This window comes from Eulemur rufifrons, chromosome 2, assembly GCF_041146395.1.
Source record: "Eulemur rufifrons isolate Redbay chromosome 2, OSU_ERuf_1, whole genome shotgun sequence".
Lineage (NCBI taxonomy): Eukaryota > Metazoa > Chordata > Mammalia > Primates > Lemuridae > Eulemur > Eulemur rufifrons.
Genome location: NC_090984.1, coordinates 102,031,248 through 102,056,430, shown reverse-complemented (window position 1 = coordinate 102,056,430; position 25,183 = coordinate 102,031,248). Strand labels below are relative to the sequence as shown.

Here is a 25,183-nt window from a genome sequence, read left to right as displayed (position 1 = left end):
GGAAAGTCAGTTGGGATCAAATCCTTAGAAGCCTTGAAGGTTCTATCAAGTTTCCATTATACTATTCAAACCTAGGGAGCCATTTAAGAATTTTAGAAGATGCGAACAGATACGCATTTTAGAAAGATATCACAACCTCTTCCTATATAATTTTAGGTCCTGATTTATGTACCATCTTCTATTTACAGTCTCAACAATTCCCTTTGTTTACTGCCCCTTAAGTACAGACTTGTTATGACTGATAATCCATTAAAGAGATCAAGAATTATAATGTCTAATTATAAAAACAATAAAAAATGATTTTTATTGAGTACAAACTTAGGGGCCAGATATTGTGCCAAGTGCTTTGTTGCAGGCAGCATCTCATTTGATCTTCATGGTACTTTTAGGAGGTACATATCATCATTACTGCTGTTTTACAGTTGAGAAAATGGGATTCGAGTAAACTGCTGAAAATCACAAAACTAGGAAGGGGCGTACATGAGTTTCAAACTAAAGCTGTCAGGCTCTAAAGCCCATATTCTTTATTTTCCTGTTATCCTGCCTTCTAAGTAAGCCATGGCTCTTACATCCTCGCTGTTTGTATTATTCCATGCCACGCTTTAATCATCCTTCCCATCAATGACCTTAGTGTGTTTTACCAAAAAGCCTAACACCTGCTGAAAGCCTATGTTACTTCACCAACATTCACACAGGCAATCACTACCCAGCTCACATCCACGTGGAAAGCAAATGTACACAGGCACCCTCAGTGCCACAGTCACAGCTAGTGGGTCAGTAGGTAACAGGTTTCCTGACCCAGTGGTTGTGAATTGCTTATTACTCCTTCTTTGTGCAATCAGGGAGCTGGGGGTGGAGTAGAAAGGGAGGGGAGGAAGAAGAGAAAGAGGAGAAAGCAGAGAAGGAGGGGGAGAAAGAGAGGAGGAGGGGGAGAAACCCACTAGAAAGGAGACTAAAACAAAAAGGAGGAGTCATCGGAAAATGGGAGAAAGCACATACTGGTACCAGCCAGAGCTTCTTGGAAGAGTTCCAAGTCTGGCTGCCAAAGAGCTCTGGAATATATTTGTTAAAGCTGGATTCCTGTACAGTCCGTTTGCAGACTTTTTCTGACTGCACTCTGACAGAAAGACCCACACTTTAGTTCCAATCCCTGCTTCCCACACAGAAAGCTAGTTACTCCTCAGGGGTAATTTCCAACTAAGCTCAATACTGGTCTCTTAGTAGGATCTTCATATGCTATATGAGCTTAGAAACAAATGAAAGTCCACCTCTTACTCCTATAGAATCACTAAGTCTCTCTACCCCAGAATCCCACCCCAACCTCCCAGGACCTTCTTCATAAAAAATGTTAAGCTTCTTGAGTCTCCTTACCAAAACAACTGCTGCGATGAGGAACAAAGGTTTTGCAGGCCGTAGCAATAGCTAGTTCAGCAGAGATTATAGTCTTAATGATCAGGTCTTCTACATGGGCCATCAATGCTGTAAAAAAAAATTAAAAATGAGGAAAGAAATCCTAAAATGCATGGATTAATAGGACTGGATTCTAGGTCACAATATAATTATAAAAGCAGGTGTGCTCATTCAAAAAAGCCTCTATATGGCAGTCTCCTGAATGCATGCAACCAAAGGAAGGCTATCTGTGGACAGACCAACACAGTCAAGGACAGAGGTGCCAGGAGATACACCCAGGTGGCCTCCTATGACAGCAAAAAAGCAGAGAATGGAATATAAGTCTTACTTCACTCCTCATGCTTCTCCTATTACCCTTTCCCTTGTGAACCGAGCGAGTTTCTTCTGGGACAAAGTTTCCCATTCTGCTCAAGGCTCAGCAATAGTGTCCACTTTGATTCTAAGCCCTGTGCTCAAACTCTGCTCACTCTCCAACTCAGCCACATGAATGAAAGTGATTAACTTAGAAAAATCTGAACTGAAGGCCAATACAGAGACAGGCAATTTGTTATATAAAAAGCTGACAGTGTCTTAGTTAGCAGTTCAACATTCAAAAGGATAAATTCTCCAAGGATTAAAGGAAAAACTTACGCCTTCCGAACTAGAAATAAGAAAAGGGATTTTGGGGGTCATGCAAAGCCTGTTCCCCAGTTTGTAAACTACAGGAAAAAGTAACACCAAGAACAATCATCCCATTGGATGTCTCAGCAACACTATCAGAGTTAGAAAGAATGATCCTAGCAAGAGAAGATGGTAAAGGTAAAGAAGAGAAGTTAAGAAGGAAAAAAGCCTGGTACTCACCAGTTGTGTCTCTGCCTTCTTGTTTCAGGTACCTAAGCATAGCACTCATGCTCCATTTATTCCCATAATCTTCCACTTCTGGATCGTCACAACTAAAACAAATTCATGAATCAGGGTCACATATACAACTAGGCCTGGCTATAGAAACAAGATTCTTTACAAACAGCCTTCTTGTCCTTTTAAGTCTTTAGGAAAGCATTCACTTGGCTGATTCCACTCATTCACTTTTTTCTTGATCCTTTTTGTCATGTATCCCTTTGTACCAATTTCTTCAATAGAAATGAAAATGCATATAGTTTGCCTTATTGAAGAGGGTAGGGAAGAAGAAAGCAAATTCTTCCTTAACCAAACAATGATGCATCAATCATGAAAGAGTGGAAGAAATATGTGAAAGAATGTAAACAAATTTAAGAATGGTTACAATAATTAACAGATAGAAATGTTTGAGGATACAGACCTAGACTTTGGAGGTGAATGTCACATGAGTCCACAAAACAACCTCTGATGCCATTTTTTGACCAGAACAGAGTTGGGATGGGCTAGTGAGCTAATCTAGTGCAGCATTTTAATAAGCTAGCCCAACACAGAATTGCTTTGGCAGCTGAAGCAAGCTCCCGCCTCTCTGATACCTTTTGAGGTATCACTGAAGGGAGAACACACTAGAGTGACAGGAAGAGTGATGAGTATACCACTGCTATAGCAGCAGAATGGCAAATAGTGCAGCCTCTCACAAATGCTGGAGGAGTCCTGCAATCTGGAACTTGTGTTTTACAGCTGCTGCCCCCTCATTCCCTCTCACTGGTCCACCCTCCACCAATTGCACCTTTGCTCATCTTCCAAAGTGAAGGCATGATATCCTCAATCAATTCAAACACTGGTCACAGCATACACAGTGAAACCTATATAACTTTGGCAACTATTCCATCACTTCCAGATTCCTTGCTTTCTTTCTTTCCTTGGACCTGCTAGGCACCTATTTTTAGTCTAAGTAGAAAGTAGCTGTTTGGGTCTCTTTTTTACTTTTCCACTTTCTGGCAAAATTATTGGGATGAAAGAAAACAGAGCAAGAAGAATATTTCCACACAGCTGGGCTGGTACTCCCTTCCACTGAATCCTTTTCTGAAATGGCCTCATTTCTTTCTTTCTCTAATTTTTTTCCTAACTTTTTTCCCCCGATCATACAAGTATTTGTTTTAGAAATATTTAGAAAATACATAACAGCACAGAGAAGAAAATAAAAATCACCCACCCACAACGCCACCCACTATAGTTAAGCACAGTTAACATTTCAGTATTACTTCTAATCTGTTTGTTCTCTCCCCTCGGCAAAAATAAACAGCTTTATTAATAGATATCTGATATATTCAGGCAAGAAATTAAGTCACGTGTACTGTCTAGTAACCTGCTTTTTCCCCCTAACAATATCCTTTTTATCTTTTTTTAAGAGACAGGGTCTTACTCTGTCACTCAGGCCGGAGTGCAGTGGCATGAGCATAGCTAACCGTAGCCTTGAACTCCTAAGCTCAAGCAATCCTCTGGCCTCAGCCTCCCAAGTAGCTAGGACTACAGGTGCATACCACCATGCCCAGCTAATTTGTTTTTATTTTTTATAGAGATGGGGTCTCACTATGTTGCCTAGGCTGGTTTCAAACTCCTGACCTCAAGCAATCCTCCCACCTTGGCCTCCCAAAGTGCTGTGATTACAGGCATGAGCCACTGCGCCTGGCCCATCCTTTATTTCTTAAGGTTAAGTTCCTAGAAATGGAACCACTAGGTCAAAGGGAATAAATATTTTTAAAGCTTTTGATATGTTTTGCCAAATGCTGAAATGACCTTATTCTTGACTTCTAAAAAGTTCCATATGCCTATTACATTACCACCCCTAAGTCAAGTGAGGGAAGACAATGAGGAAGGCAAAGCTTGTGAAGGCATATTTTGGTAGAGAAAGGTGATACTATACCTGGAAGAGCAATGGAGAAGCAGCAGCAGATACACCTCAAAACTGTTACATGACTCTGACAGCTTGCTATATATGTTACGTGGACATAAAAATAAAGCTGTTCTTCAGTACAATATAACTTTCCACCTCTACAACACCCACATCTGAGAATGACTTCTCTGACTTCTGCCTCATACACAGCCTGTACCTGACATAGTCTCCACTCTTCTTATTCACACTGTAGTTTGTCAGATGCATGAACTGGTTCCGAATGTTCTTGGCTCCTTGATCATATCGCACAGTAGCAAATCTGATAGAAACGACACAGGTTAAATGCCAGGAACAGATTTTCAAGGAAGTAGAGTCTAGAACTGAGGATCAATGAGGTAACAATAATAAAAGAGGGTGACATCATTATCTAACAAATACTGAGTGCCTTTTAAGTGCCAACTCCCATGCTAAGTGTTTTATATATATCACATTTAATTCAATCCTCAAAGCAATCCTATGAAGTAGGTAATATTATATCTAATTTTTAAAATAAATTTGAAAACTAAATGTGACCCAGAAAGATTAAGTAACTTGCCCAAGATCACACTGACTCCAAAACCCATGGTCTTAGCCACAAGATGCTGCTTCTCTTATATAGAATGTTATACCAATAGGAAGAATGAAAATTGAAAACATAGCTATTCACAATCTTGAAATTGTGTGTAGAATGCTGTGAATGATGGGACTTTAGCTGAGAAATACCCATTGCGTACCCACACAGTGCACAATACCATAGCATTCAATGAAAAAAAATTAAGCAAAAAGAAAAAAATATACAGAGCATAGCAATATAAAGACTTAGAGCTCGGCTGGTCCGATGGTAGTGGGTTATCAGAACTTATTAACATTAGTGTCACTAAAGTTGGTATTCAATCCCCCACTGCTAAATTTGACTGGCTAAAAAAAAAAAAAAAAAAAAAGACTTAGAGCTCATACCCATAGAAAGAATAGAACTAATCTATAATATCCATTTAAAAAGAACAATAATGGCAGCACTGACAGCAGACAAAGCAGAACAGCATAGTGCAAGAGACTAATTTTTGAATTTGGAAGGAAGGCAAAAGACAGGAGGATTAAACATGGAGCCCACTGAAAACAGGGCAGCAATTTGATATCCTGGACTACTGTCAGAAGAAGACCAAAGTAGAAAATATATGTGCCTCTCAAGAAAGTTACCAGGAAAAGAGAAAACTTTCCAGCAGTGTTCACTATCAACAAAAGGACACTCAAGGCAAATGGTTATGGTAAATATGAATCCCTGTTTACATACCACTATAACCATACCACCCTTCACTATAGTGGTTTTCCCAAGAGGCATATCGAAGTGTGCGAAAAAAAACTGGAAGGCCACAAGTTTATTTTTATATGATTTACAAATTATTTACATATGCTTACCCAGACTATGAAGTCAACATGAATTTTTACCACATTAAATGTCAGTACTTAAAATTTTTCTTCTTCTCTATTTCTTCTCACCCGCCCACTATCTCTGTTCACTAATTCTCTGTACCAGAAATAAACAAGGGCCAAAGACAGAAAAGTTAAAAAACAAAAAAACATAAAACAAAAAACCTAGATAAACAAACATTAAGCCAGGAAAAGGATGTGGATAAAGAGAAAATGTTGACCAGACTAAAGGACAAGAGTTTGATGAGCACTATGTCTACGCTAAAGAAGGATCTCAGATTTTCTAGAAACTTCCAGCAGTTATCACTTAACTTCTAGCCATGTCAATCCCTGGTGAGTAAACCTGGCCTACACATCCCAATCTTCCGCTTATAGAGATTCTCCAAACAAAGTGGAATGAAGTCAGTCATTTTCTGAATTCTTGTAAAAAGCAAAGGGGGCCCTTGCTGGCCCCACAGAAGCTGCCTGGCTCAACCAGACATTACCTCACAGTGACATACCTCCTGCCATCCTCTCCCCCAAAAGAATAATGAGTTAGAGGGAGAGAGAAGGTTCTGTTTCAGGGAAAGAAGCTTTCATCGTGCCTAACTATGAGTACCTGATCTAACTTGGTCAACATGAAAGCCTGACAAAGTCTGTGGTGAGCTAGAATCTGGTACCCAACACATCTGTCATTCCTATACTCCTTTTTTTCAAGACGGCCGCACCTCTAAAAAATTCACTTTTTTTCTTCCTAATCTTCCTTTTCACTGGAGCATTTTATTCTGAACTTCAGCAAGGACAAGATTACTACTGTCATAGACTGGACTTCTACAGAGTATAAGGAGCAGTAGGAAATAACAATTAAAAGAGAAAAAAAAAAATAACTTAAGCTTAAAGGAAAAGTTCCCCTATGGGGTAAAAGTGCTGCACTCTGTATTTCACTTAGCCCAACAGGGAAGACAGAAAGCCATGTAGAAGAATGGCAGGCATATGTGCTCCTTTTTCCTCCTAAATCAATAAGATCTTATGGTGCTCACTAAAACCTATATTAAATAAGCCATAATCATCTCTGACCACCATCTTCTTTTTATTGTCTAGATCAGAGGTCACACTAATCTTGGATTTGGCCTATTAGTCAAGTTCTGATTGACCTATAAAAGTCTTTTATTTTGTTTCATTTTTCTTTTAAACTTGAATTACTTGACTGACATTTAAAAATCAGACTTTCCTACTAGCAGCCCTTCCTTCTTGCACCCAGGGCCCACGAGGAAGATGGTGAATGGGGTGAGAAGGCAGCCCAGAGGCAGTGCAAGGAAGCTATCCAAGCAGGGTGGTTACCCCATAGGGATCCAAATCCACACAATAAGGGCATCTGACGTGGACACTGCCCCAGCAGAGTCAGGAGATTGGCTACAGACAAGGGAACTGAGTAAATTAATAAATACATTAAAGACATTGGGAGCCAGATTTCTCACTATTGGGGAAAAGACAGAAAAACATGGAAAAGGGAAAAGCTAGACTGAAGTCTGTAGTTTTGAACTAGAATTGGAGGTACTAGTATGAACTTCTGCTTTTCAACACATAAAGATATAGAAATATAGATGTAAATGTATACGTATGTACGCATACATATATATTTCCTAAGTCTGTCCATTGTGTGGACCTGAGAATAGAGATGCCCCAGAGCAATGGGAATATCTAGTACCCAGATACTGATTTCTAAATACCACTCTCTGTTAAAAAGCCACCAGTGCTCCTTAGAGAAATGGCTGATTCCAGGGATAGGTCAGAGAAAGAACAAGATGAACTTGAAACATCTTGTGCTCAAAGAATGATGAGGACATGTCAAAAGAACACAAAAGCCAGATTAAAGGGGCTCCATTGGTCAAATCTGGGACAATTTAAGCATCAAAGTAAATCATGATAGTAAAGGATTACAACCCATTACATAAAATAAGAATCCCTGTAGAAAAATCATCATTTGGCAACCATTATAGCAATAATTCATTCAGGCAAGAACATCAATAGGTATTTAAATTATTGGGTGAAATGGGATGAAGAATAAAATTTTACATGAATTCAAAGTATCTCTTCATAAAATACTCATTAATTACAAAGGAAAAGAAAAAGTAACTTTACAGTGGAGGAATCTGGTAGATACGAACCTTAATCAAATGGTCAAACACCACTTAACAGTTATGTGCCATCAGATGTAATGCAATGAGAGGAACTAGCATCATTTCTGTGGTATTGCAGCTCAAAATGTATAACCTGGGTCTGATCATGAGAAAATATAAGACAAACCCAAATAGAGGAAAAATCTAAAATGACTGGCCTATAATCTTCAAAAATGCTGAGGTCACAAAAGCCAAGGAACTATTCCAGACACAAGGGGACTAAAAAGACATGACAACTAAACATAACATGTGATCCTTTACTGGATCCTTTTGTTATAAAAAACATTATTAGGATAATTGGCACAATTTGAAGGGGCTCTCTAGATGCAGGGTAAAAGGCAGTTCTTTGTACTATTTTTACGGCTTTTCTGTAAGTTTAAAATGGTTTCAAAAGTAAAAGTCTAGGCCGGGCGCGGTGGCTCACGCCTGTAATCCTAGCACTCTGGGAGGCCGAGGCGGGTGGATCGCTCAAGGTCAGGAGTTCGAGACCAGCCTGAGCGAGACCCCGTCTCTACTAAAAAATAGAACGACATTATATGGACAACTAAAAATCTATATAGAAAAAATTAGCCGGGCATGGTGGCGCATGCCTGTAGTCCCAGCTACTCGGGAGGCTGAGGCAGTAGGATCGCTTAAGCCGAGGAGTCTGAGGTTGCTGTGAGCTAAGCTGACGCCACGGCACTCACTCTAGCCTGGGCAACAAAGTGAGACTCTGTCTCAACAAAAAAAAAAAAAAGTAAAAATCTAAAAAAATTGGTAAGTTTCGTAATAAAAATAGAGACGTTCAAGGATCCTTAACAAACCAGATCTGGCAATAACAATATCAATGACTTGCTGGCACTGAATAGTAAATGCCTTTAGGTGAGACATATGCTTTTTCATTCTCTACCTGTACATACACAAGTGAATGTACTTGTGAGCATTTAGGTTTATGACCTTTAATTTAGACCTTCACACATTACCAAATTTCATCTGATTTAGGTCTGAAAGCTTCAACAAAATTTCTTTATAACAACAAGCTAAAAGAGATAACTCTTTGCTAGGTATCCCAGGACCAAGTTTGCAATACAGTCACATGTCACTTAATGGCAGGGATATGTTGTTAGCAGATTTCATTGTTGTGTGAACATCACAGAGTGTACTTATACAAACCTAGATGGTACAGCCTACTGCACAACTAGGCTATATGGTAGAGCCTATCGCTCCTAGGCTACAAACCTGTACAGCATGTTACTGTACTGAATACTGTAGGGAACTGGAACACACTTGTAAGTATTTGTGTATCTAAACATATCTAAATATAGAAAAGGTAATGCACTATGCTATGATGCTATGAAGGCTACAAAATCACCAGGCAATAGGAATTTTTCAGCTCCATTATAATCTTATGGGACCACCATCATATATGTGGTCCACCACTGACCAAAATATTGTTAGGAGTGCATGACTGTACTTATGCTGAAATTTACATGAGGAATTGAGTCTTGATCCTCCCTCTTAATGAGATCAAGATTTAGGAAAGCTCTCACGGACAGTTCTTTAATACAAGAGAAAAAGGGGGGGAACCTTACTTTCTTCGCTAAATTTAAAACCCTGGGTACTGTTTCACAGCCTACTGATGAATACAGAACTACATGCCCTTTCTTTTTCCCCACAGTGAAAACAAATATGGATTGTCTTTATTCTGGCAATATTTTTATTCTGACAAATTTTTATATCAAAAGGCACACCTCCTTTTTTTGCTTTTTAATGTTTCTAAGAATCAAGACAATGGCAATAATTTGTCTAAAAGTCTTGAGTGTCTGTGTGAAGAAAGGATTTCATTGTTAGGCATATAGTAGGTACTTGATAAGCATTAACTGAAACTGCACTGAAGTTGCTCGTGCCAAGATCTTTTCTAATAGGATCAAAAGGAGGAAAAAAGCACAGAGAGTTAGTGGGATCTTTTAAACTCTCTTCCCCTATTCAAAAACTATTTTGTTCTTCTAAGAATATGACACCATATATTCTTATAGTCAGGGTCATATATAGTCTAGATGTGGGACACTTAAACCCCCTCTTTGGTAGTTATATTTTCTAACAAACATTCACTACAAATGCACAAAGAAAAGAGAACGCCAGCCCTGTGGCAAATGAGTTATCTTTCAGCAGGTGTAGCCATTTTGAGCTACAGAGGCCTGGACGATGAAGAGACAGCACCTCAGGCAGCCTTGCCAGGAGCCACTGGGTTTCATCCTGGCCTGACCCAGAAAAATCTTATGGAAGAGAACAAGAGGCCCAAGAGCTCTCTGATCTGCTGTCAACCAGCTGCAGCCGGGAGACTGCCAAAGTGCTGCAGTGACTAGGCAGCGCCCTACAGAGCCGTCTGGGAGGGGATTACCAGCCTGATCCCCTGTCTTCAGAGCCAGAAATGACTCAAACTTCACAAACAGCAAAGGCCTGCCAGGGAGTGTGACAATGAGCACTGGAAAGGGTTTTCTCCCCCTTGTTGGTGTCTCTTCTCCCCACTTGCTGCTGTGGCAGATTCTGGACACTGTGCAGCCTGTGAGGTAATCTGAATTCCTTGGCAACCAGCAAGTACCTGAATTCTTTCAAAACCACAGGAATCCAGCAGAGAAAAGGTAAATATCCCTGCGGAGCCAGTGTTAATTAGCAGGGAAGGCTACTGAAGAAGGAACTGGGGGTGGGGAGAAAGGGAGAGGCATTAGAAATGCTTTGGGGTCTTTTCTGAATTTCCACTGAATAATATGGCTGGGCAGAAAAAAGGGCAGTTCTGACTGGACCTTCTCAGTGTCCTCCCCTCCCACCTCCACGTCATGGTGGACGAACCTCTCAGTTCCCTGGGTAGGTACTCTTATGTCCCCAAGGTTGCTAATGCCACTTCTCTTTGGGTCTCTGACTACATATTTGGTTTACAACTCAATTTTGTTTTAATTATTTTAAACTTTTTATTTTTCCTGTTTGAGTGAAAATTTGGCTATTAGCTTCGTCTTAAAAAGGGCTTTGTCAAATCATTTAAACCGAATACTGGATTTACCTACAGCTATAAAATCCAGGACAAAATCTTTTTGGATTCCACCTCTGACAGGAAAAAGAATCTACACCATTTTGGTAGAGAATAGCACCTCTCTCTGGAAACCGAGTGTCCCCTGCTGGTACAAAACAGCAACATGCACGTGAAATTCAAAAGTAGAATGGACTCTCTGAGGTGCTACTATAAGAATCACAAAACAATGGACCCAAATACCAGAAAGAGAATTTCATTTTAATACCTCTTCAATATTTTATCCACACATAAGAAAACAGTTGAGAATTCTTCTACTTCCTATGTTATAATAATAAAATAAGGACAACTGAAAACATCAATCTATGAAGAAACTAGGGTCTTTTTCTTTAATAAGTTTAAGAAGATAAAAAATTTAAACAAAATAACTTATCACACAAAATAACTTATTTCACAAAACTGCCTTACAAAATGAACTTAATCTTTCTGTCACCTTGCATTAATCTGAGATCCAAAACAGAAGTGATATGGTGTAAGAGCCTTCCTTTCTGAAGAAGAAAACTAATTACATTTGCCTACACTTCCGTGTCTTTAGGAAAGATGGTTTTCCTTATTGAGCCTCAAAGTACAATGACGTAGGGAGCTCATCCCAGACTGAGTACCTCCAGTTATGTATACATAACACATGACTCAAGATTACTGCAAGGTGAAGACCTGGAGATGCTACAGACTATTGCTGAATGTAATGACACAGTTAAGCAGACTCTGAGGATCAAAAAGAAGCAGACACATAGTGAGTGAAGACACAAGAACTTAGGCACATTGAAATTATTGCACAGAACAATCTACCTTCACAGGACTCCAGCAAATAATCCATCATATTGCTATGTATCATCTTTTTGTAAAGCTTTGATAAAGCTTTTATATTCACTTATATTTTCAGAAGAACCTAACCAAAGCCCTGAAAATTTATGTTGTTTTTTGGTTCAATTTGGTCTGACATTTTAAAAACCTGTTTTTCTAATTATTTTGAAAAAGAGCATCCATTGATTTATATATATATATATTTTTTTTTTTTATTTTTCACTTTCTGCTGGAAACAAAGGAGGAAAGTTATTCAATTCAGTGGATTCTGATTTCCAACACACAACCAATAGCTAGAGCACTTGTATATCTGTAGTAAATTCTAAAATAAACACTGGTACTGCTCTCATTTTGTGCTCTGAACCATGAAGGTCTTAAAACTATGCCAAATTTTACCCACAGGGAGAGCTATTAATATTGTGGGTAAAATATCTTTGAAATATTAAGCAAAACATACAGGTATGGTATCCTTGAGAAACACTGAAGCATAACCTTGATATCTTTTCTCTATTTCCAAAGTCCAATTTGTGGCAGGACATAATTAGTTCCCTAGCAGGACACAGGAGATGAGGTGAGGCGAGGATGATTGGAAGAAAGAGAATAGAGAAACTTATAATATAGAAGAGGGAAAGCTCAGAGGTCTCAAATTACAAAATTGAAAATCCTCAGCACCTTGCATACCTAAGCAGAAGTTAGTGGTATATTTTATCTTCATTTTGTTCTGGGTAACATAGGGACTAGGCTTTTATACCTAGTCTTGTACATCTATATTTGAAAGTATGAGTGCACATGCATCTACAAACATCACAGAAAATTTCTTTCCTATAAAAACCTGATTAGAACTAGTAGTCAGCTCCTGTTCAGATGCCTGCTCCAGCCCTTTATTCAATAACTGAGAGATGTTTTAGTTCTCCCCGATCTCCATTTTCAAGGAACAAGAAACCAGAACTAGGGAGTTTAGGTAGCCCTCAATGTTCCCAGGGCTCAAAATCATGAGTCTTCAGTTAAGAATACGACAGAACTTATAAATGCTGTCACTGCCACCTAGAGGCAAAGTCAAGACAGGGCTCAACCAGCTAGAAGCTTTAGTCTGTTCTCACTCCAATTCTAAGTAAAGGATATATCAAAAAAGTTAAGTATACAAAATAGTTAAAATACCATTCTAAAATAATAGTTGTCAGAGTACAATAATATTTTCCAAAGCACCTATACCTAAATAGGTAGCCTTCTTTTATCCATGGTATTTCCCATCTTCAAACTACATTTTCTAATATACAGAAATATACACAGACCACGCTTTTTTAGTTTGTCACGACTGCTCACAGATGCAAACCGCCTCCAAAATTGCTATGCTCTATAACAAACCCATTATGCATTAAAAAAAAACTTCAGGGAAAACTATTTGATTAAAATAAAATTGGTTTTGTGGGGGAAAGAACACAAACATAGCAAAGGGACATCCTTATTTCAAACAATTCAAGGGTATACAAAAACCACTGTCACTTGTAGATATGGGAAACAAAACTTCAAATTATTACAACATGAACTTAATCTTGTAAGTCATATTACCTTAAAACTTAAAAAGCACCTCAAGAAAAAGAAAACAATGTATATACAACTTGAATGTTAAAAAAAAAAACAAACCATCTTATACCCACTAAATATGAGAGGGAATAAATAAAACAGTTCTGGTCTTGAGCTCTGGAGTCAGATCTGAGTTCAAATCCCCAGTCCACCACCAAGCAGCTGAAAGATCTCAGAAAAGTGACTTAAAGTTCCCTCACCTCTTTAAGTCTCAGTTTCCTCTACTGCAAAAATGCATCAACTATAAGGTTGTTGTGAGTATTAAAATAAATGCCTAGTGTATAACAGGTAAATAAATGTGCAATTTTGTTTTTCTAGATCTATTCTAAAGAAAAATGGCAAATTATCTTAATACCCTAGGGTCATCACAACACTTGTCATTGCATGAAAATACCATGTGATCCTGGATCCCCACTGGGAAAGGTATGTGTTTACATATACTTATATGTGTGGACATGCAAGTGAGAATGTAGACTAGTAAGACTGATTTCAGCAATCTGAAGTCCATCTCGGTATATATTCTATTTTCTTAAGATGAACATAACACAAAGAAACAGTCTAATCTTAATAAACTGTTTAATGGGTCCAGTCTAATATACCCACTCCACCCCTCTACCCAAAAAAAGTCTCTTACCTAGCCAATCCTTCTTCATAGAGATAGATGACAAGAGGATCATACGAAGTCACGAGCACATAGAGGCGCAAGTCAAACTTGAAATCTATAAAAAAAAGTTTGGATTCATAGGAAAAACTAAGTTCATTTGTTTTCTGTTATAGAATGAACAGGACAATGTAACCAAGAAATATGAAAGAAAGAACATTCTTCCTCTCCATATGAAACACATACTGCCCACATACATTGCCTTTTGAGCATAAATAATAATTATATAATTGTAACATATATAGTACATTATGCTATTATATATAATGTGTTTAATGCATGTATATAGTTCAAGTATATACATACTGTAGCTTTTGCATACATATGTATGAATTATTATATAACCCATACAATACTTTCTCTTATATTATCTCATATCATCTTCAAAATAATCCCATGAGGTAGGTATGGAACAAGCCTCATCTCTGGAGCCAAAGGTGCTAAGAATTTCACACTAGCTTAATAAAGACTTACTAAAGAAGACTATGAAAAGGTTAAAAAGTATAGCAAGATCTAGCCCAATTTCATCAAGGGTCTAACACAACTCACCATCTATGAGCAGGGGGTTGTTAATGTAACGGGAGACCAGGATGTTCTCTTCCAGGGAAATCTGGTTTGGCTATTGAGTAAAGAGAAAGAATGAAAAAGTAGAAATGCAAAGGAATCCTAATTTACAATAGGGAGCAACGTTCTTAACCTTTTAAGAAATGATAATATAGAAAACTAAAACCCTAGGAAAAGTTTTCCTCCAAGGTACCCATATACTCGATAGGCTACATATCACTTCCATAAATTCTGTGGGTATCTAATTAGAGTGGGGAAAAAATAAATTTACACAGCACCTCTCACATAATAAATACAGCCTAAACAGCTTTAAAGATTTATATATATATAAGATATTAAATAGTTATATGCCAAGAAAATAAGAGCAACATAAAAAATAAATAAAAACTTGCTTTCAGAGGTGGGGGGTGGGGGGGATGGGTGTATACCTACATGATGAGTGCAATGTGCACTGTCTGGGGAATGGACACACTTGAAGCTCAGACTCGGGGGGATGGGGGGGCATGGGCAATATATATAACCTGAACTTTTGTACCCCCATTATAAGCTGAAATGAAATAAAATAAATAAATAAATAAAACTTGCTTTCTCACAAATGTAAACTATGATGGAAATTTAAAAATACTACCATTATTCTTAAATGAAGGCTTTCATTAAGTTGTTTAGTGAACTTACAGATCCATAATGGATCCTAGCATTTCAAACTCTGTGAAATAAAATGGATATTTGATTGATTCGCTCAAGGGCACTTTCTAAGTAACTGTATGCAAAGACTGAATTAGATCTTTTAAAGATTTCTTCAATAACCAAGCAGGTGGGAGGGGGGAGGAAGGGATGGGTAAATTCACACCTAATGGGTACAATGCACACTATGTGGGTGATGGGCACACTTACAACTTTGACTCAAACTGTACAAAAGCAATTCATGTAACCAAAGCATTTGTACCCCTAGAATATTCTGAAATTTTTAAAAAAAGATTTCTTCAATAAAAAAAGCTATTTATACAATAAATAGTGAGTATGTTGCACACTATACAAGGCACTAGGGATATAGTAATGAAGAAAATAGACACAGTCTCTGCCCTCATAGAACTTAAGATTTAGTAGCCCCTATTCCCAAAGAGTTTAATATTTAGGTAGAGAGACAGAAAGATATATATAATAATTTATAAGAACACAAAACAGCATATCCACAAATACAAGATGTCAGGTTGCAAAGTCAAAGTGCAAACTAGTCAGGTGGGCTAGTTAGGGAAAGCTTGTCCTGGAAGAGTAGGTGCAGAAGTGAGTGTTGAAAGCTATCGAGCACATGTGAGAGGAAAGGAGGCCATCCTGGGAAGGTGGTGCACGCACAAAGTCCAGCCAAAAGGAGGGTAGACAGATTCACAGACATGAGGCTAACAGACTGAACTGAGAAATAACAAAGGTATGGTAAGACAACTAGGAGGGAGTGACCCCACTGGCAAACGGAGTTTAGGTTTAACATGGTGGAAAGCAGGAAGTTATTATGGGTTCTAGATTAAGGAAACAGTAAGATTAAAGTATCTGAAATAGAACAACTCTATGTTTGACTAGATTAAGACTGAGAAATCAGCTGGGAGTTAGCACAATCTAGGTAGGACAAAAGAGTTCCAAAAGGGCAGTGGTAATGATAATAATTATGATGATAATAGCTACAGAAGCAGCAACAGAAGTAACTATGAACATTTGCGGAAATAATTAAAATTTAATAAATATACAGAACAATTCTATGTGCCAAGCACTGGTCTAGTGTATCACAGTATTATTTCACTTAATCCTTACCCAACCCTGTGAGGCAGATATATCACTATCCACATTTTACAGACGAAAAGAGAATCAGAGAGGGTTAGGGACCTGCTCAAAGTCACATAGCTAATAAGCAACAGAGCAGCACTGGAACCCAGGCAGTCTGCCTCACAGACTTAACTTTTAAACACTATTCATACCTCTCCCCAATACTCTGCCCCCAAATAACTGTTCCCCAAATTCAAAAGTTTGTCTTTATAATAATGCATGTCCTACCCCACATACAATTGTTCATAAAATAAAAATAATTTTGTGACCCACAACATTATACACAACCACAACGAGCAACTCCAGAGTCAGAGTAATAAGATTCCCCTCTCATTTCCCACTCTTGCTATCTCCAAGTCAGAACACAGCTCTCACACCCATCTCTATGCATCATATGGACACAATGACACTAGTACTGATTCATCCCTAACAAACTTAATCACCCATACCACTTCCTGACTCCCTTACATTTCTTGATCAGTTTCTCACAAGCACTATCTCCATTTTGAACCAACTTAGTAAGAACTGATGCAATCATTATACAGCTGCACCTAGCTGTGTTCTAAACCTAAAATTAAACAATCACAGCTCTCCCTACTTAGTAACACCTATAGGCTACAAGCGAGACAAATCCACTCAACTTTCCTCCAAACCAGAAAACAAACTGACAGTAGTCTTCACTCCATGACACAGCTACTGCCCATGCCCATATCCTCTCTTCCCTTCCCCACTGTACACATTTATCTTTTGAGTTACTAAACTTAACATAAACCCTTACATTATTTAGGTAACTTTAATATTTGTTCTATTGTCTTTACCTCTCCTTTCTATCTGCATTGGGAATTAAATTGTAAACTTATAGAAGAAAAAGACGGTTCCGGTATACAGTTTCTTTGCATAGTGTTATACACTGAACAGCAACTAATGAAAGCATTTTTATATCTTCAAGCCTGTTTCATCAATCCCCAATTAGCTCATTTTAAATTATTCCAATTCCAAGCTCAAACTGCCTCCTAAAAAGCATGCTAAAGCAGGAATCTGAACTGTTAAGAAAATTAGAAACACATCCATTTTTCTTACTGGACCTTAAGATTAAAGCTCAGGGTATCTGTTAAGTCATTGTAAAGTAGAATGATACAGAGGTTAAGAGTATATACTCTGGAATAAGCTAGACTTGAGTTACAACCTTGACTCTACCACTTACTAAGGAAATATTTAATAATAAGTACTTCATAGGGTTTGTATAAAGATTAAATAAGATTATATTTGGAAGGCATAGTGGTAGCCACATTGTTAAATGCTCAGTAAATATCACTTATCATTATTGCTGCAAACTTAACAGTATCTATGTGGTTCTAATTACTAAGTTCCACAACTTGACAGCATTCATTACTGCAGGCCACATGCCATCCTACTCAAGAGCAGGCCACTGAGTTATAAAGGAGATAGGTAAGAATTGGGAGATACGTAAGAATTAGGAGAATTTCTCAAAAGGTTTTAAGGAGTGACAGCACCTGGTACACAGTAGGCACTCCCTAAATATTTGTTAAGTAATGAGAAAAATAGAGAGGACCTAAGATAAAAACATATAAACAAATAGAAGAGAGTACAGAACTATATTCATAAGTCTAGGAGTGAATAGAGTGACCTAACACTCTCCTGGTATGTCAAAATCTAAGGGAACACGTTAATACTATTTTTACCACGGATAATGTGTGAGACAAGGATGACAAAAATCTGATTTCCATAATCAAATTCACACCTTAATCAGGAAACACCAGGTCTTTGCCCTCCTCGATTTGAATGTACTAAATTGGGAAAATATGGCATTTAGTCATGGTTACTGAAGGAACTGGGGCAAACACCGCTTTGTTCCTTTACACTATGCCTCTAGAGTTAAAGAGCACATCATTAAGACATCACGTTAGCCAACCAACCAAGATGCTTCCATCTGCAGGAGTCCACAATTCTCTCTTCAGTATTACATAAAAGCAATGCTCTTTCTATCCTTTATCCTGTTCTCGGAATGGTAAAAGTTGCTATTTGCGGATATTTTCCAAAAGGTTATGACTATTCTAGGGAAGTTTTAATAAGCGGCCCTCTCTCACTCCAGTGGGAAGACAGGGAGAGATGTTTTCATTTGGCCCTCACAACTAACTCACTCCAACCCCCCTGCCAAATCCCTCACCCGCTCACATTAGTTCTGCTCACAGACCCTCCCCCCCTTAGCACTCCCTCTCTCCCCCTCAAGTCTAAAAGAAAAGCAGGCAGCAGCCTTGGAAAGAGTTACTTCATCCAGTTGGCTAATGGGTCACATATTCCATGGGAAAGGATCCAGGTATGGAAAAGAAGGGATGGTTAGGCCTTCTGTGTAAGGAGAAAGAGAAGTATTAACAACATGGTTTGGAGGTCTGGGTAAAAGGTGATAAAATTCCAGTTTGGGGGTGAAATGGGAATATTTTCCCATTATGTCCACATGCTGCCAGCTCCCCTAATGCCTGCTGGCATCTTCCCAGGCTCCTGTCTGGCACCTCCACTAAATACCTACAAGAATCAGACTCATTCCAAAGCTTTGCAAAGGGGGAGAGGGAAGGCAAAAGGTTCTGCCAAGTGCTTTGATCTATGCAGGGGGTCTCAAGGGATTCAGCCCAGGGAGAGGTGGGAGGAAGCAAAAGCCAAACACATTCTCTAAAGACATGTCACTCCTTTGAGACTCGGTGTCCAGCGAAGACTCAGGGCACACGGTTCTCAGCCCCACCAGGGAAAGTTTAACTTTTGTATTCTTTATGATGCTAGCTTTAAAATAACAAATCACTAGGGCAAAAGAGCATTCCAAAAGAAAAAAAGTCCCAGATGAGCTGGGAATAGATCCTGTTCTTTTTGACTCATGTCTAAGAAAATAAAAAGCAAATTTGTACCATAGTTGACTTTCAATAGCAATTCCATTTGGCAGTTAAAACCCAAACCCAAACTAGTGCCGTCTATGAGATTCAAACAACACTGGAGCTCCTGGCACAGAACTGAAGGAAAAGCTATTGTAGAGGAGCTTTCACGCCAAGGTCACAGCAGAGACAAGAAAAGAGAGAGCCAAGGCATATCACCAGGGCCTTATTTCACATGAGACTCAGGGTTAAAGGACTCCAGAGTGACCCAGGCCAGGTAACAGAACTTGTAGCCTGGACGTGGGGCTGTAGTAGTTGCTCTATCAAAATCAGATCCTATATTTATTCAGCATGAAAGATCTAGCCATCACTGTACAGTTTCAGTACAGACTGAATTTAAGGATTTTTCAATGTGAAAGACTCCTCAGAAAGTTAATTTCTGCACATATAGGAAATAGCTCAATGTGAAAAGATAACTGGGGAATTTAAGATGGGGCATTGGTCATACTACAACACATCTACCTCCCCCTACCCTTTCCTTCCAGAGTTCCACTGGAAGGACAGAAAAGGTTATTTTCAAAAGAATGAAACGAAAACAAGGGGAGAAAAAAGTAAAAGGAGCCAGGACAGACCAAAAGTTTAAGGAAATCCTAAAAGATAGAAAGCAGATGGGCTCATGTTGAGAAAACAGAGGAGAGGAAACCCCAGGCCAAAATATGAGAGGTGAGAGTGATCTTCCCAAGGAGGCCCCTGCAAAGTTCCAAGCTGGTAGTCAACAAACATGGAGACTGGGGTGGGCCAAGGAACACGAATCAGATAATTAATTAACAAACAGCGTTTTGCCATCATTCAGCAGCGATGCCAGCAGATGTGTGGGTACGGGAATCTGACAGAGAAGAGTGGAATTTGAGGCCACTCTATCCCCAACAGACACAAAAAGGAAAAGAGAGGAAAGGTAGTTCTGCCCAAGAGGAAAATCACCAAAATCTTCCTCTACATTCACAATAAGGCCCACTCTATTTTGGCAAGGTGGAAGGGGCATACTCCTCACACATGTCCTGACCCACATCCACCTAAAGCAAAGTCTGACAGTCAACGTGCTTTGCCCTTACACAAAACTCAGTCATCCTCCTCCAGAGACAGGCTACAAGGGAAAGAGTCCTACACGACCATAGGAGAAACCCACACCAGCTGCCAATTTCAATGAGCCCAGTCTTTTGTGCATAAATATGGCCCAACACCTAAGGATCATCAAAACTGAGAAATTTCAATAGCAGGAAAAAAGACAATCCCAATAAAATTCAAGAACAGAAGAAAACTTTATAAAAATTTCAACTAGTTAGGCCGGGCGCGGTGGCTCACGCCTGTAATCCTAGCACTCTGGGAGGCCGAGGCGGGTGGATTGCTCAAGGTCAGGAGTTCGAGACCAGCCTGAGCGAGACCCCGTCTCTACTAAAAATAGAACGACATTATATGGACAACTAAAAATCTATATAGAAAAAATTAGCCGGGCATAGTGGCGCATGCCTGTAGTCCCAGCTACTCGGGAGGCTGAGGCAGTAGGATCGCTTAAGCCGAGGAGTCTGAGGTTGCTGTGAGCTAAGCTGACGCCACGGCACTCACTCTAGCCTGGGCAACAAAGTGAGACTCTGTCTCAACAAAAAAAAAAAAAAAAAAAAAAAAAATTTCAACTAGTAACTTCAGAAAGACAGGCAGGCAAATTGCATCCACTAAGCAACAACAGGGTGCTATGTATAACTAAAAACAAAAATAAAGCAAATCAGAAAATAAGAGTTTCTAGAAACCAAAATATGATATCCAATATAAAAATACAGTAGATGAATGAATAACAAAATGGGTAGAGCTCAAACTAGTGATCCAGAAGACAAAGACAAGGAAAAGACAAAGAATTTAAAAATGAGAGAAAAGTTAACATGAAGGAAAAGACCAAGAATTCCTCAAAAAGGAGTTCTAAAAGCAGAGACAAAGATAATAAGAGGAATAATTTTTCCCAAACTAAAGAAAAACTCTAGTTTCCAGACTGAAATGGCCCACCGAATGTTCAAGACAAGAATGAAAAAAAGGTTGAACTTAAACACTGGTTAAATTTCAGAATCTCAATGCTATAATGTCTGTTTCTATTGAGTTTAAATTTTCTACTCAATTTATAGATAAAGCAGTGAAACTGAATCACAGTTATTGAAGAGAAACATAAATATTTAAAATATAAAAATAAAAACTAATCAAACTTAGGGATGGAACGTGGGAGGGTAGGATGCGATGTGAGCGCAACAAATATCAAAGTGAGAGTTAACAAATACAATGTAAAGTCAAGAAGAGAAAAAAATAAATCAACTACATTAAGTTACTAACTGTGATAAATCTAAGGAGTGAAACGAGTTGGAATATTTGCTCCATATATGTATTCAATTTAAAACAACTTTTAATGAGAATTTTGCAAAGAATCAAGATACTGATGGCTTGTGAAAAAAAGAAAAAGAAGAAGAGTAGACAGAGAGACGAAGAAATGAAGGAAGGGAAGGAGAAGGCAGCAGCAGCAAGGATACCAAATTAACATTAATCTGCTTGATAACCTTGAGAGCAGGAACCCAAAGTTCTGCTCACAGTAAAGGCTAAACATATATGCTACCAGTTAATGCTTATTGCTGAGGAATTAGTAAGGCAATATGGTGAAAGGAGAAAAGGTACCTCTTTTCTGCTGACACAAAAGGCTACCCTCCCCCAAAATTTCATGGAGTGACTTATTAAGCTATGGACTAACTGTTGGAGCCGGAGGAAGTTCCTGCTGGTAAGGTGAACAATAGCCAACTCATATTTACCCTCAACTCACTACTGAATGCAGATTTCAGAAGGACACATCTGCTCTTAATGAAATGGAACCATATTAGTTAGTATCCAGGAGAAAGGGTGAGGGAGAAAAAAACAAGTAAGGAAAGAGGTTTGCCATCTGCTGCATACTTACGTTGTTGATCAGGTAGACGCCCCGCCCCCTAGAAGAAGCCACTGGTTTTACTATCCAAGGTCCCCGGTCCTTTGAATATGAATCTGCTCAAAACATTGGGAGATAAAAAAGGGGAGAAACAGAGAGATAGAATAAACATGTTTATTGTCTTAACTTTCAATAATGGTTATCTAATCAGGGACCCCAAAAATCTTCCAAATTTCTAAGTGTAGGGCAGCAGCTAAAATCAGCATTTCGGACTAGCCTTAAAAAAGGAAAATGGGCTGGGCACAGTGGCTCATGCCTGCAATCCTAGCACTCTGGGAAGCAGAGGTAGGAGGATCACTTGAGGTCACGAGTTCAAGACCAGCCTGAACAAGAGTGAGACCCTGTCTCTACTAAAAATAGAAAAAATTAGCCAGGCGTGGTGGCATGCCTGTTGTCCCAGCTACTTGGGAGGCTGAGGCAGGAGTACTGCTTGAGCCCAGGAGTTTGAGGCTGCAGTGAGCTACAAAGAGGCCACTGCACTCTACCCAAGGTGACAGAGTGAGACTCTGTCTCAAAAAAAAAAAAAAAAAAAAAAAGAAATAAAGAAAGAAAAGAAAAGGGGAGATAGGGAATGAGGGGGCAGGAGGGTGGGGAAGGAGAGAGGAATAAGGAGGTAGAGAAAGAGAAGGAGGAGAAAAGAGGACAGCAAAATTCCTTACATAATTATTTGTCCCACTATTTCCCCTCTTTCTTGAATGAGAGGATAAAAACAAAATAAGGCAAACATCTGGATGTGAGTCTATTACTGTCACAAACAACCTTCATGAATCTTTGAAATTCTCATCTCTGTTAACTAAAGGACCTCCAGCAAACAGTGACAATGTTAAGTCAAAAGCTAGATCTCCCAATATGGTTACTTTCCTTAAATAATTCCTTAGAGCTTTTAAGAAAAAATCACTTTAAATCAAGCAATGTGCAAGTGGAGAGGAAGGATAATAATTTACAAGTGATTAAAAGGTATCATTTGCTTCTGCTCCTTTCCCAAGTTCAATACCTTTGGATTGTGAGGAGACAAAGCAGACAACTGATACTAAGACTCCCAGAGGCTGTAAGTGGTGTGGGGAGAAGCGGATGGCTCTGTCTTCCACTTAGGGAATGTCAGAAGTTGGGGGAGAAGCAGGGACACAGGACTCGGTGCTGCTGAGTTCTCACATCCCTGACAGGAGAGAGGTTAACCAGTCCTTACTCTCAACTCTGCCCCTTTCACTTTTGATGAAATACCTTAGGTAGCAGCAGTGGTACTGCTTCAAAGTGGGGGGAGGGGAATGGAGGATGAAAAGAGATTTACTTTTTCTTGTTATTTTTCTTCTCTGAAAGAAGAGAAACGGAAGGAATAGGTAAGTGTGGGGAAATAAGTAAATACAACATTTCTGAACAGGTCTCAGAATTTCCTACGTTGCTTGTTCATCAGGATATTGGCACCATTTCATCTAGAATAAGCAACATAGACCTAACAAAGTTCCCTATAGTTCATGTTTCTCTGGTGTGAGTTATTAAGAGGCAAGTACTTCCACCTGTGTGCTAATCCACCTTCCCTCTTCCCCCAGATAAGTACACAAACTTCCCTCCACCCTCCATCTGGGCCTACACCAGGCATGCCTTCAGGAGGAACAAGCTTGGCTCGGCTCCTCTCCCCCAAGACTTGCCAGCAACTACTGCCTCTTTTTCTTTTCTCTCCCTCTGATGTGAGCCAAATAGTCTCTTCAAGGCCTCCCAAAAGGAACTTGACTTTGTCAGTGCCACAAACCATTTCACCAGGAGGAAAAAGAGATCTCTTTGTTCACTCTCCCCCTTCTTCTTCTGCCCTTTCACTTGATGCAGAATTAACAGAATTAGGCCGGGCGCGGTGGCTCACGCCTGTAATCCTAGCACTCTGGGAGGCCGAGGTGGGCGGATCGTTTGAGCTCAGGAGTTCGAGACCAGCCTGAGCAAGAGCGAGACCCCATCTCTACTAAAAATAGAAAGAAATTATATGGACAGCTAAAAATATATATAGAAAAAATTAGCCGGGCATGGTGGTGCATGCCTGTAGTCCCAACTACTCGGGAGGCTGAGACAGGAGGATCCCTTGATCTCAGGAGTTTGAGGTTGCTGTGAGCTAGGCTGACGCCATGGCACTCACTCTAGCCTGGGCAACAAAGTGAGACTCTGTCTCAAAAAAAAAAAAAAAAAAAGAATTAACAGAATTAGAAAAATTCAACGCGCCACACAGAATTTAAAACTCTACAAGCAATTCTACTTCCAGAACTGTATCCTCTAGTTCTACTCACATGTGTAAAATGTTTTACAAACAAGATTACTCAATGCTGCATTATAATAGCAAAAGATTCATTAAATACACTATATTATATCTATATGAGGGGTCAGCAAACTTTTTTTTGCAAAAAGCCAAATAATAAATATTTTAGGTTTTACGGGCTGTGCAACCTCTGTTCCAACTACCCAACTCTGCCACGGTAGCTTGAAAGCAGCCATAAACAATACGTAAACAAAGGGACGTGGCTGTGTTTCCATAAAACTATGCATGGACACTGAATTTCATATGATTTTCACATGCCACAAAATCTTATTCTTTTCCCAACCATTTAAAAATGGTTCTTAGCTCATGGGACACACAAAAACAGGCAGAGGACCGACTTGACTCAAGGTCTATAGTTTACAGACATCTAATCTACAAAACAGAACATTGAGCACACACACAAAATGAGAACTGATACGGAATGATCTCAAGGACAGCTTGTTAAGTGAAAAAAAGGAAAATGCAGGGAAATGCATATTGTATACTCCCATCTGTTCATTTACACACACACATTATTTGCTAGTAAATGCAAAGAATATAAGGATATGTTAAAAAAAACTAGTAACACAGATCAGCTCTAGAGAGAACTGCACGACTAAGGAAAAGAGGAGAAAGGAGGCTTTTCACTGACTATATTTTTGTAATTTCTTTTCTACCATGGGAATGTATTATCTTTCAAAAATACAATTTATGT

General features: G+C 39.0%; 1 protein-coding gene across 2 annotated transcripts in view; it reads right to left on the bottom strand.

Moving 5' to 3' along the window:
- TTLL5 (tubulin tyrosine ligase like 5) overlaps positions 1–25,183 on the bottom strand; it is a 276,452-nt gene that overhangs the window by 217,851 nt on the left and 33,418 nt on the right. For both annotated transcript variants that reach the window (XM_069489049.1, XM_069489040.1), the window contains exons 7-12: positions 22,164–22,246; positions 14,469–14,538; positions 13,893–13,977; positions 4,398–4,499; positions 2,251–2,342; positions 1,372–1,479 (exon numbers count right to left, since the gene is read on the bottom strand). In XM_069489049.1, the coding sequence (XP_069345150.1) occupies positions 1,372–1,479; positions 2,251–2,342; positions 4,398–4,499; positions 13,893–13,977; positions 14,469–14,538; positions 22,164–22,246 (540 nt within the window). The remainder of the gene's footprint in view (positions 1–1,371; positions 1,480–2,250; positions 2,343–4,397; positions 4,500–13,892; positions 13,978–14,468; positions 14,539–22,163; positions 22,247–25,183) is intronic.